Source organism: Cicer arietinum, chromosome 8, assembly GCF_000331145.2.
Source record: "Cicer arietinum cultivar CDC Frontier isolate Library 1 chromosome 8, Cicar.CDCFrontier_v2.0, whole genome shotgun sequence".
NCBI classification, from domain to species: domain Eukaryota; kingdom Viridiplantae; phylum Streptophyta; class Magnoliopsida; order Fabales; family Fabaceae; genus Cicer; species Cicer arietinum.
In genome coordinates, this window is record NC_021167.2 from 18766861 (window position 1) to 18780348 (window position 13488).

At 33.9% G+C, this 13488-nt stretch overlaps 1 protein-coding gene across 1 annotated transcript; it reads left to right on the forward strand.

The window, feature by feature from the left end:
* Nucleotides 1-2485: 2485 nt before the first annotated feature.
* LOC101489524 (cleavage and polyadenylation specificity factor subunit 2) lies at nucleotides 2486-11307 on the forward strand. Its single transcript, XM_004499900.4, has 16 exons — nucleotides 2486-3076; nucleotides 3162-3288; nucleotides 3653-3768; nucleotides 4098-4192; nucleotides 4297-4448; nucleotides 4882-4939; nucleotides 5017-5124; nucleotides 6018-6270; nucleotides 6725-6909; nucleotides 7663-7755; nucleotides 8227-8325; nucleotides 9355-9486; nucleotides 9572-9616; nucleotides 9698-9865; nucleotides 10517-10591; nucleotides 10722-11307. The coding sequence occupies exons 1-16, from the start codon at nucleotides 2662-2664 to the stop codon at nucleotides 10821-10823; spliced, it is 2223 nt and encodes a 740-aa protein (XP_004499957.1). The 5' UTR covers nucleotides 2486-2661; the 3' UTR covers nucleotides 10824-11307.
* The last annotated feature ends 2181 nt before the right edge of the window (nucleotides 11308-13488 follow it).

A 13488-nucleotide genomic window follows, 5' to 3' on the forward strand; every position in this document is an offset into this window, starting at 1 on the left:
TCATCTACTTACATGTTTTCATAGCCTTTTTAGCAGCTCATAATGAAAATATATCCAAACACTAAAAAGGCTCTAGCAAGTTTTCTTTTGGTTACATCATCTACTTGAGTTGGCAGGAATCATCAGAGGCCTAAATCTTGCGCTTGTTATGGTGAAGTTTCTTGTTCTTGTGGAGCAAATTGGTTAAGAGTTTATTGTACTTGTTCTATTTGTCTCAAATCTATACAATAATATAAAGTTATAAAGTTTCAAATTGAATCTAAAACAAACAAAAATATATAGATTCAAGAATAAAGTATAATAAGTATGAACAAGCTGTAATAGAAACAAAAACAAATCTAAAATACAAATCTAAAGTATTCATAAAAACAAACAGCTATGTTCAATTCTTTTTAGATTTAAAAGTATAAATAAATTATACCAACTTAAAGCATACAAAAAGATACTTTATATCTAATGTTAAATCCATGTTATGAAGATTGTTAGCAACTCAAACCCTAAATCCTTTGTTTTTTCTCCTTCCTCCAATTTCCTTCCTTTGCTGTTTTATAACCAAGAGAAAAAACAAGCACAAATAAGAAAATAAATAGTCATGAGAAATAGAAACCAAGAGTAGTAATAAAGAAAAAGTCATAAAAAATAGAAACCATCGGGTTAAAGGGCTAAATTTTTTTAATAAAAAATATGACAGATCATCGGGTTTGGTCTACGGGTTCATGTGTTCAAACTGTTGAACCCATTACCTAAATCAAACATAAGCGGGTTACAATGAGTTGGGTCGGGTCTACCTCAAAAGTGACCAGGTACGAGTAAAAATAGGTGTAGGTGGCATCAACGGTGAGGTGGGGGGAGATTGGAAGAAGAAGAAGAAGAAAGGTGAAATGAAACCCTAGAGGAAGAAAGAATGGCTTTCATGAGAGGAAAAAAACGTAAAAGGGCTAAATTTTTTGAATAAAAAATATGACAAATCATTATGGGTTCATGTGTTCAAATTGTTGAATCCGTAACCGAAACCAAACATATGCGGTTTACAACCAGTTGGGTCGGGTCTAACTCGAAAGTGACCAGGTACAAGTAAAAATAGGTGTAGGTGGTGTCAACGGTGAGGTGGGTGGTCAACATCGATAGTGCGGTTTCTGTTGTCGGCAATTGTAGATGGGGTGACTGGAAGAAGAAGAAGAAGAAAGGTGAAATGAAACCTTATGGGAAGAAAGAATGGCTTTTAGGAAAGGAAAAACAATGTAAAAAGGCTAAAAAAAATTAATAAAAAATATGACAGATCATCGGGTTAGGTCTATGGGTTCATGTGTTCAAACTGTTTAACCCGTTACCTAAACCAAACATAAGCAGATTACAATGAGTTGGGTCGGGTCTATCCCGAAAGTGAACAGATACGAGTAAAAATAGGTGTAGGTGGGGTCGATGGTGAGTTGGGGTGGTCAGCATTGACAGTGGGATTTATGTTGTCGATAGTTGTAGGTGGGGTGTGACTGGAAGAAGAAGAAGAAGAAAGGTGAAATGAAACCCTATGAGAAGAAAGAATGGCTTTTAGGAAAGGAAAAAAATGTAAAAGGGCTAAATTTTTTTAATAAAAAATATGAGAGATCACCAAATCGGGTCTTTGGGTTCATGTGTTCAAACTGTTGAACACGTTACCCAAACCAAACATAAGCGAGTTACAATGAGTTGGGTCGGGTCTAATTCGAAAGTGATCAGCTACGAGTAAAAATAGGTATAAGTGGGGTGGTCATCATCAACAGTGGGGTTTTTGTTGTTGAAAATTGTAGGTGGGGGGTGACTGGAAGAAGAAGAAGAATGGTAAAATGAAATTCATGAAAGGAAAACAAATGTAAAAGGGCTAAATTTTTTTAATAAAAAATATGACATATCATCAGGTCGGGTCTATGGGTTCATGTGTTCAAACTGTTGAACTCGTTACCTAAACTAAACATAAGCGACCTTAGAGGAAGAAAGAATGGCTTTCATGAAAGGAAAACAAATGTAAAAGGGCTAAATTTTTTTAATAAAAAATATGATAAATCATCAGGTCGGGTATATGAGTTCATGTGTTCAAACTGTTGAACCCATTACCTGAACCAAACATAAACGGGTTACAATGAGTTAGGTCGGGTCTAACCCGAAAGTGATCAGGTACGAGTAAAAACAAGTCTATTTGGATTGAAGAGTCGAGTTGCAGGTCGACCTGCACGTATACTTTTTCCCAAACTTATACTCCTATCGCCTATTTTACTTTTTTTTTTAACAAAAACAAAAAATAACTGTTCACCCTACCATCATCAGTTCTATTTCAGAAAACTTAAATTAAATTTTCCATACACACTTTAACAATTGAAAAAAATTTAGTGTCCCAATTTAAAATTAAGGGTAAAAAATGGAGTTTCCATTTAAATTACAAGAGTCAAAGGTATAGGTAGGGTACCGGGTAAAATTTTGAATAAGACAAGGTGAATCTAGTTTTGGGCCGGTGAGAAGATGAAATGAAGAGCGAGCACGTGATTGGCACGTGACAACAAAAACCAGTACAGTGGCTGGCTAGGTAGGTTGGTCGCAGCGTTATTACGCGAGTGAAGGAAAGGAATGAGAGAAGCAAGCAAGGTTTTGGTTTAGAGAGGGAGAGAGAGATAGAAGCATATACGCAAAATGGGTACATCAGTTCAAGTAACACCACTCTGTGGAGTGTACAACGAAAATCCTCTCTCTTACTTAGTTTCAATTGACGGCTTCAATTTCCTCATCGACGTTGGTTGGAATGACAATTTTGACCCTTCCCTTCTTCAACCTCTCTCCAAGGTAGCATCAAGTATAGACGCTGTTTTACTTTCACATCCTGATACTCTTCACTTAGGTGCATTACCCTATGCAATGAAGCAGCTGGGACTATCTGCTCCTGTTTTTTCAACTGAACCTGTTTATAGATTGGGACTTCTCACCATGTATGATCACTTCCTCTCAAGAAAACAAATTTCGGATTTTGACCTATTCACTCTCGATCATATTGATTCTGCTTTCCAATCTGTAACTAGGTTAACCTACTCTCAGAATCATCATCTCTCAGGTAAGACATTCATTTCAATCTATCATTTCTTTATTATTTTAATAAATATATCTTTATGTTTATGTTTATGTTTATTACCTTCAAGGCAAGGGTGAGGGAATTGTGATTGCACCACATAATGCTGGACATCTTTTGGGAGGTACTATATGGAAAATTACAAAGGATGGTGAGGATGTCATATATGCCGTTGATTTCAATCATAGAAAAGAGAGGTAAACACTTTTTTTAGTTGTCCAAACAAATTTCATCTATATTATAGGTCCTATTTGGATAAACAACTTATTTAACAGCTTATTGCAGCATAAGCTTTTATAAATAAGCTTTCTTTATAACACAAGGTAAAATAAAGTCAAATGTTTTTATATAAGCTATAAATTGTTTTTATAAGCTATCCGGGATACCTTATAAAAATTAGGTGAAAACAGCTTATAGACATGCCATTAGCTGTTTCCACAAGCTCTTCTAAACAGGTTCATTAATGTTTATGCCAGTAGATAAGCTCAAATGAACCAATCCAAACAGATCCTATGTTCTTGAAAGGAAGCTACTTATCAATCTAATTTTCATTTTCATTAGGCATTTGAATGGAACTGTTCTTGGTTCTTTTGTTCGACCAGCTGTTCTAATAACGGATGCTTATAATGCTTTGAACAATCAGCCTTACAGACGTCAAAAGGACAAAGAATTTGGAGGTAACTAACCTTTTTTTTTTTTGGTATTAACCCTCTAGTTTCTAGAGAAATGGAGCCCTAGTAATCTCGAGTTCGGCTGAGACCTGAGAGGTAACTAAAGCCTAGTCAAGAATTATTCCGGCTAGGATGGAAGAACTCGGGTTCTAACTTTTGAATCTTTTAATTGCAGCGCCATGACAGAAATAAGATGGACTTTTTTCATATTTTGTTTTCTCAAATTGCTGTCATGAAAAAACTGAAATATTAAAAGTCTTTATCATGAAATGAGAAACCTGTCTAGACATTATGTGGTGTTTTTTCTGATCATATATATCTTGTTGGTTATTTAGATATCTTAAAGAAGACTTTAAGGGCAGGCGGCAATGTATTACTACCTGTTGACACTGCTGGACGAGTGTTGGAACTTATTCTCATGTTGGAATCGGTCAGTACAAGAAAACAAGCATGCTTTTACTGTCTGTCTCTCTCAGTTTTTTCCTGAATGTACTTGCGTGAGCGTGAGTTGACATTAGATCTTGGTGTTTGCAGTATTGGTCAGATGAAAACTTGAACTATCCTATATACTTTCTTACATATGTTGCATCCAGCACTATCGATTATGTGAAGAGTTTCCTTGAGTGGATGAGTGATTCCATAGCAAAGTCTTTTGAACAAACTCGTGAAAATATATTTCTTTTGAAGTAAGTGGCGTCTTCCTTAACTTAAATTGGGAGTATGATATTCATATGTCAATTGCATTTTTGTTCTCGTGATATTTTGAAAAATATTGTTTTACTCAATCTTGGGTGAAATACGAGCTCTTATAACCTACAAGCTGTCACCAATGTTGTTAATCGCGGAAATTAGCGGTTTATTCAAATTTTACTATGATACTATAGTGTTGCTATATCTGCTATTTGACAATAGTTTGTACTAAATAGTGTATCACAGAACAATAGCGATCTGTTCAAATTCTACCACACTATAGCGTAGCTATAGCCACTATTTGACAACACTGGTTGTCATACTTTGAGGATGTTTCTTGTACATTTATCAAACATGTAGTTAATCTCCTCTTATTTTAGTTGCCATATTTATGTTATGTTTAAAACAGACTATAATGCTTAACTGCAGGTATGTCACACTTATGGTTAACAAGACTGACTTTGACAATGCTCCCGATGGTCCAAAGGTTGAATATTTTGTATGCTAATTTTTTTTTTATCAGACTAGTGTCCGTACTGATTCTGATACTCGTTTATTGTATAGGTTGTTCTAGCATCCATGGCAAGTTTGGAGGCAGGTTTTTCACACGATATATTTGTTGAGTGGGGAAACGATGTAAAAAATCTTGTGCTTTTTACTGAAAGAGGCCAGGTATGTTCTTTAGATGACAAACCATTTCTCCTATATTTATGTGTTTTAGTATTCTTGTGATAGAACTTCATTGGATAAACTTCTACCCTTGGTCAAGGGAACCTAAAGGGAAGAGAAGCAAGAGTGCTTTCAACAAAGTCCTCCCGAGATTTGAGACTACACAACTCAATAAATGACTAACTGCCTATACATTCTCTTCCTGTATTTACATCAACCTAACTGATTAATGGATTCTAAACTCCACTAACAAAGCCTAACTAACATGAACCGGGCACTTGATTTCTTGGCCCATCTGTGTTTCTCCTACGGTAAACATTCGTACTTGGGGGTCAGTTTCCAACACAATCATGGTCTCTACATGTACCTTCTCCCAGAAACGCTCTTATTTGAATCCAGCACAAATCCTTCTGATTTCCTATGTTTTTCCCTTTTTACTTTCTGTGTTTTAAATTTTAGCACATTGTGTCTTCTATCCCAGACGCTCTCCTGCCTCTGCAAGAATAGAGGTTTCACGGGGCTATCTAGGACATCGATCCCTCAGGTTGCCCCTTGCCACTCGTATCTGTGATTGCCAATGTACAAGAACAAGACGGCCACACCTTTTAGGGGAGGTGAAACAGAGGGAGGCGGCCCTCATCCTTTCGTCCGGGGGATAGGGAATACTTAAGTACACCTAGACCTATTATTTTAAATTCATTTTTTATAAAAACAAAATGCTTTTTATTTGTGCTAATAATGCTTGAGAGTTTATTTTACTTTTTTTAGGCAGTGAGAATGGAAAAAGGATAATTTGTCGTGCAACTATTTTTATCTGATGTATTCTCTTTAAATACTATGAATATTTGTTTTCTATCTTAATGTTTCAACTGATCTTCATGAGTTTCAAAGTATAGTTTGGCACTCTAGCTCGTATGCTTCAAGCTGATCCACCTCCAAAAGCTGTCAAAGTCACTGTGTCCAAGCGGGTTCCTTTGGTTGGTGAAGAGCTAATTGCCTATGAGGAAGAGCAAAACCGAATAAAGAAAGAAGAAGCTTTAAAAGCCAGTCTTTTGAAAGAGGAAGAACTGAAAGCATCTCATGGGGCTGATAATAATACCAGCGATCCAATGGTCATTGATACCGGCAATAAGCAACCATCACCTGAAGGTAAGGATTGTGTAAATTATTTTGCTGCCAATTTTCAGAAATGTTTCTTTTTCCTTTAACTACAAGATATGAAAAATATTTAGTGTTTTTTTTCTTGTTAAATGCATTTTTTGTGTAACAAAATCATGTTATATTTACCTTAAAATAATTGTTGGGGAGTCGGGGGTGCGGGAGAAGCAACGGACCAAATGTTTCCACAAGAGACTTTTGACACCACATCTCAATCCAAAACCTTAAGGCAATGGGTCACCACTCTTATATATCCAACATTTACCACATTTTTAGTCGATGTGGGACTTAACCACTTACACTTGAACCCAACAATAACCCTATCAGGAATATTAAATTATATATTATAATGCATCTACTGAAAATATTTTGGACATTTTTTTTGTGTTTTTTTGTTTTACAAAGATTCTGTAAATCCGTTGAGTAGTTTAATTTGCACTTGCAGCAACTGTTCAACGAAATGGAGGATACCGGGATGTATTTATTGATGGATTTGTTCCCCCTTCAACAAGTGTTGCCCCAATGTTTCCCTGTTATGAAAATACATCAGAATGGGATGATTTTGGTGAAGTCATAAATCCAGATGATTATGTAATTAAGGATGAAGACATGGACCAGAATGCAAACCATGTAAGTTTCCTTTTTAAAATATATCAACCTCGTGACTTCCCAGTTTCTATATAAATATTTATTTCACAGTTAAATATCACATTAGTGTATATATCATGTTTGAGTTCTGAGTTAATACTTTTCATTGGATGGAATATGATGAATTTGCTTATGACATGAAGGATTTTCAAGCACAAAGGTTAATAACATAATAAAAACACTCCTGGTGCTATAAAACTCCTATTGTGCAGGGTCCAAGGAAGGGTAGGGCCCATTATGACTTATGAGTCCATTGCAGCCAACCTTGTAAAAGAAAAGCTTATAAAGTGTTGTAAAGAGGCATATAGTTATTCATAAAAAATAGGCATATATTTTGTAAATGTACAATAATTGTATTGGCCTATTAATCAGGTCCATTAGGTATTACGTTGTCTATATACACATTTGTGTATGTACTCTTACACAAATTGAATAATATTCAGAAATATTTTCTATATAAAGGTTTGTGTCTTGACATCAATAGATAAAAAAGGAGGAATAAACTAAAATACAGAAATCTGAAGCTTAATAACTTGCCGTGGTCTATGTCACATTTTGCTTGATTACTTCTGTATGTCTCTCTCGACTTTGATATGGCTCGTGAGACATTTGTTTTCCAACTATGAAAATTATTTGCTGCCATCCAAGTTGTTATAGGTGATTGGAAACTTTTGCTGGTATATGCACTACCACCCTATGTTAAGAATGTTTATCGTTCTTGTACTTTTCTATCAGGTAGGTGGTGATATAAATGGAAAACTAGATGAAGGTCCTGCCAGTTTGATACTTGATACAAAGCCATCAAAAGTATTATCTGATGAAAGGACTGTAAGCTTCAGCATCTCTTTCTTAAATTTTTATGTTTCCTGTTCTTATGATTAGTAATTTTATGTAGTTGTGTTTGAATTTTTTACTGTTGCATTCAAAAATTGTTTTTTGTTGTTTTTCATCTTAACCCTCTGGTTCCCATGGGAAAGGGCCACTAGTAATGCGGTGTTCGCCCGGGAGGTAAGTAAAGTCTGGCCAATGATTTTTCCAATTAGGATTCAAACTTGGGTACTCTTGATCGATATTCAGAAATTGATTGGATGAATGAAGTTGAATCATTTTCAATGGTCTTTTCCAATTTTGGCTGTCATTAAAATTTATTACTTTCACTAAAAATCTCCTTGTCTTTGATTATAGATTTACAGTTGCGTTTCTTGTATTTGTAATATTTTCAGCATTTATTGCTCTACTTGTATGAATCTTAAATCTGCCAAATTTACTTATGAAGGTGTTGTCTTTGTTATTGTCTAGGTCCAAGTCAGGTGTTCCTTGATTTACATGGATTTCGAAGGTCGTTCAGATGGGAGATCAATTAAGAACATTCTCTCCCATGTGGCTCCCCTGAAACTGGTATGGGTCTCTTTGGTCCTTGTCATAAATCTTCTGTAACATACTTGTTTTTGGGGAATAGTGCAGAATTCATAGGTTTCCATATCTTGTCACCATTAAATACCATATGATATTGAAAGATAACTTATTTTAATTTTTAATTGATATGCAAAAAACTGCTGTCATCGCAGAAAAATAGCAGTTTGTTCAAATTCTTCTATACTACTGTGCTATAGCGCTACTATCTATTTGACAACACTTTGTACAAAATCGCGTGCCGCATAAATACAGTAATTTGTTAAATTGTAGAGTTAAATATATTTTTTGTCCATACAAAATGACGAGTTTTCAAGTTTAGTTCTATTAAATTTTAATTGAAATTTTAGTCCACAATATTACAGTTTGTAAGAATAGTCCCAATTTTTAAAACTTTTTACAAAAAATGAATATTTTTAGTCCTCAAAATAGTCCCTATAAAATGTAAATAGGGACTAAAAGTGAATTGATTTTTTTGAGGGACTAAACTTGAAAGCTAGTGCTTTTGTTGAGACTAAAAACTTATTTAATCATAAATTCTACTACGGTATAGTATAGCCGCTATTTGACAATACTGATGCAATATTTTAAGCAAAGACTTCGTTGACTCTCTGGCTACAATTTTCAGTGGGGGCAAGGAATTAGGATTTTATGGAAGATTGTAGAAGATTAAAGTACAAAGTTTTATTCAAATGTACACTATTGATAACTACGGCTTTATGTGTTGTCAAAAGTTAAAATTGTGACAGTTATGCACACTATTGATAACTATGTACATAGGTCTTTTTTTGTTTGTTTCTATTTGCATTGTGTTTTTCCTTCACACTTCAATGTTTGTATTTCTCTAATTTCCACCTTTTTTTGTTTATATTCTTTGGTATAGCAGCCATGTTGCTAGTGTTTTTGTGATTGACAGCTCAACTTCGAGAAACCTAACTATAATATTATCATTGTGTCATTTGCTTTGTGATTTTTGTATCATGCATGATAATGAATCTCACTATTTTTCTGAAGGTTTTGGTGCACGGGTCGGCTGAAGCTACAGACCATCTGAAGCAGCACTGTCTGAAGAATGTCTGTCCTCACGTTTACGCTCCTCAAATTGAAGAAACTATTGATGTTACCTCTGATTTATGTGCTTATAAGGTACAATGGCATCAAGTGTTTGTACATTTTCTGAAAAACTGTTCAATATGTCAAAATTAATCATGTTATGCTTTTCTGATTATAGGTTCAACTATCTGAGAGGTTAATGAGTAATGTACTCTTCAAAAAGGTATATAAGTCTGAACTATTTTATTTTATATATATGTCTTTCATTTTTTGAGTTGAATAATGAATACAAATTGAACTGCAGCTGGGAGAATATGAAATAGCTTGGGTTGATGCTGAAGTAGGGAAGGCAGAAAATGACATGCTTTCGCTTCTCCCTGTTTCCGGACCGCCTCGACCGCATAAATCTGTTCTTGTTGGTGATTTGAAATTGGCAGATTTCAAGCAGTTCCTCTCCACCAAGGGTGTTCCGGTAATTCTTCAGTTATAGACTTAGTATCGCCTCGCTGGTTCCTTCTTGCACTGATTATTTGTTGGTAACTGGAGTGATTTCCACTTCACTTTGAGATTCATATCATAAATTAGAAAATCTATTTTTTGAATTGTGAATTGAATCTTATTATAAATTGTAAGATACATTATTAATACAAATATGACATTATTATGTAAAAAGTAAAAACGAGTGACATAGTAAACTTATAAGCTATCATATATGAACCTCAATAATTGAATATTCAAGTTGTAAATCAAATGACAAAAGAGAAGAGACTGACTGTACAATGTTGACAAAAAAAATGGTTGACTTCACTAAGTTGAGGTAATAATTCATTAGAATGAATCAGGAATCAATCATAGTGAATCCCGATTGATCATAATGAATCTAAATTCAAGATGAGATTCATGTGCAAAATAGATGCACACTAGAGATTTGTATCAATTGGATTCAATTTCGTATCAAATCGAAATACAACTCAAATGTATTGTAAGATACTAATAACCATTGTTGTTGTCCGCAGCGGTGAAAATGCTGGTTACCATGTGTTTTGAAAGACTCAACAAAATATTGCAACTGAATATTATCTACTTTATAGAATTATGTATCATGACATGATAACCTTTGTAGGTGGAATTTGCTGGCGGGGCATTGCGTTGTGGTGAATATGTAACTGTGCGGAAGGTTGGGGATGCAGCTCAGAAGGCAAGTACTTCTTCTGAACATTTGTTAATTATACACTTTCTTAGGAAAATGACTTTTTTGAATACATCTGTGACTTAATTCAGTTTTCCTATGAGATTCTCTGATCCATTAACATTTTTTTTTTATATAGGGTGCTGGTTCTGGTACTCAGCAAATTATCATTGAAGGTCCCCTGTGTGAAGATTACTATAAAATTCGCGATTATCTCTATTCGCAGTTTTATTTGCTTTAGATTTGGTTGTATAAAGTGCATAGGCTAATCATAAAACTTATTACCTTCCCTACCCTATTTTCTGAAGAAGTCAGAGTATGCAAAGTGCTATGTAGATGCTTGCAAACATGGTTAATTTTTGGTAGTCATTCTAACAAGATTCGCAGGAGCTGTTGTCTGCTTTCAAAGTTTTCAAAGATGAAATCGCACTGCAATAGTCTCAGTTTGTACCTCAAATTTACATCAACCATCATAGCATCTGGGGGATATGAACTTTTCAAATGTGTTTCCTCTTGTCCTGTGTAGGCTTCATTATGAGACTTTGAAAGGGTATATGTGTCCTTTCTTCTCATCTATATATGTGCTTTTTGCACATTAACATTGAATTAGTTAGATAGATATAATGAATCTGGGTGGGGATTAATCCTTGATGATTTGGTTGATATAATTGAGCTGAACAATCTTGATATTCTATTAGTTATGGTATTCTTAGTTTTTACACAAACATTAATGAGTGCTTTTAGGATGTTAAATATAAATGACTTTTGAGCGACAATATAAACTACCCATCGTATTTTCTTTATAAAGAGGGTAAGTTTTACGGCGGACTATCTTAGTAGATGTTCTACTGTTCTACCGTCGGGTTAATACTTGAAAATTGTCCAAAATATTATTGATGGTTGACACTGTCCTTCAAAACATAGAAGCTCATAGTTTTCCTTGCTTTGATCAGTGCTTTGTTTTCTTTTGTTTTTATCAAATTGACACCGAGTAAACTACTTTCTCTAACATTATAACAAGAATAATGGTAAACTTCTACATGTAGATGTAAATCATTGTTGATCTTCTACTGTCTCAAACATAATAACAAAAATAATCACAAATTTCTATTGTCTCAAATGATATATCTATATGATTTATAAGAACCGGTCAATGGTAGACTATTGTAAACCTTGTTTAGAAAGAGGCATCAATATATATTTTCCTTGATTTGGAAGACATCCAATTAAGACTGAAATGGCAAAAGTTATTTTGATGCTTACCAATTGTTGTCAAACTTTGACTCAGTAGAGAACCAACCCTATCATAAACTCTATTTAATCATGGTAAATTATGGTAATCACTATTACTCACTTGGGCATTTTAAAAATCATGTTTATTATTGTTTCAAGAAGAACCATTCTAGCCAAGAGTCCAAATAAAACATATAACTAACACCTCAAAAGAAAATGAAGTCTAAATAGAAAGAAGTCAATCAGGAAAATTGGTATTTTTGAACTTATAATGCAATAACGTGGTAATAAAAAATATCTAGTTTATTATTAAATGGGAACAATAACTTAAAATTGGAAGTACTTAAATTAATGGTGTTTCTCACGGTGGACGGATATGCGAAATATCTTATGAATATTTGTGGAGGTCCATTTTTTCTAAACTTTCATATTTAAATATTTAATAGTTGATCTATAGCTCTTATGATTAAATAGTTTTTACACTTTGACAATGTTTGTTAACTTCATATGTTAATGACATATTATATTATGAGAGGACTTTGGAAAAAAGGAAAGAAGAACTTTGACAAGGAGACTTTGGAGGGTTTAAATTAATTATTCAAATCATTTCCACGTTGTTATAACATCTATAAATTAAAAATATATTAATATTAAACATTCTTATATCATTTTCTACAAAACACTCTTTTAAATAATGTTAAAAATTTCACTCTATTTTTCTATTTTTTACTCCCTCCAAAGCTCTCTCCATTCCCTTCTTCTCCTTGTAAGTTTTACAGACTTTTGACTTATAAATAGAAATAATGTACAATTGTAAATTTGAAATCTTGAAGAACACAATACAAAGATTATATTGTTCTCTTTTCTTTCCTCTTCTATATCTTGCTCTCATTTTAGTTAATTTTATAACACGTTATAGACACAATTCACTACCATATGAGTGATGACATAATCAACTTGGAGGTTCTACTTTAATAATATTTCTTCCAATTATTATCTACTTCTTCTCATGATTATATTATTTGTTGAAAGTGTTGAATAAGAGAAAATGAGAGTGACATATGGTGAAACCGTGTGTTTGAACTACACAACGGAGTCTGTTTTATATAGGCTCAAAGCAATAAATATAGAAATAAATATGAGAGATATTATCCCTATTTACATGATATGTAATAAATATAAATATATTTTCAACACTCCCCCTCAAGTTGGAGCATATAAATCATATGCACCAAGCTTGTTACATATATAACTGATTTGAGGACCTCTCAGGGACTTAGTGAATACATTTGTCAATTGATCCTTGGAATTAACAAAGCTAGTGGTGATGTCGCCTGATTCGATCTTCTCCCTTACAAAGTGACAATCTATCTCAATATGCTTGGTCCTCTCATGAAAAACCGGATTAGAGGCAATGTGCAATGCTGCTTGATTATCACATATTAATGTCATTTGTGTTGCCTCTTCAAATTGAAGCTCTTTGAGTAACTGTTTCAACCAAATGAGCTCACAGGTCACTAATGCCATAGCTCTGTATTCAGCTTCAGCGCTAGATCTTGCAACTACACTTTGTTTCTTACTATTCCAAGATATTAAGTTTCCTCCAACAAGTACACAATACCCAGAAGTGGATCGCCTATTAATGGGTGAGCATGCCCAATCACCATCTGAAT

Bases quoted from the DNA above. Each gene is read 5' to 3' on its own strand.
- LOC101489524 (XM_004499900.4), top strand. From the start codon at position 2,662: ATGGGTACATCAGTTCAAGTAACACCACTCTGTGGAGTGTACAACGAA. The intron at 4,449-4,881 runs GTAAGTGGCGTC...GCTTAACTGCAG, and splicing joins GAAAATATATTTCTTTTGAA to GTATGTCACACTTATGGTTA. The intron at 5,125-6,017 runs GTATGTTCTTTA...TTCAAAGTATAG, and splicing joins TTTTTACTGAAAGAGGCCAG to TTTGGCACTCTAGCTCGTAT.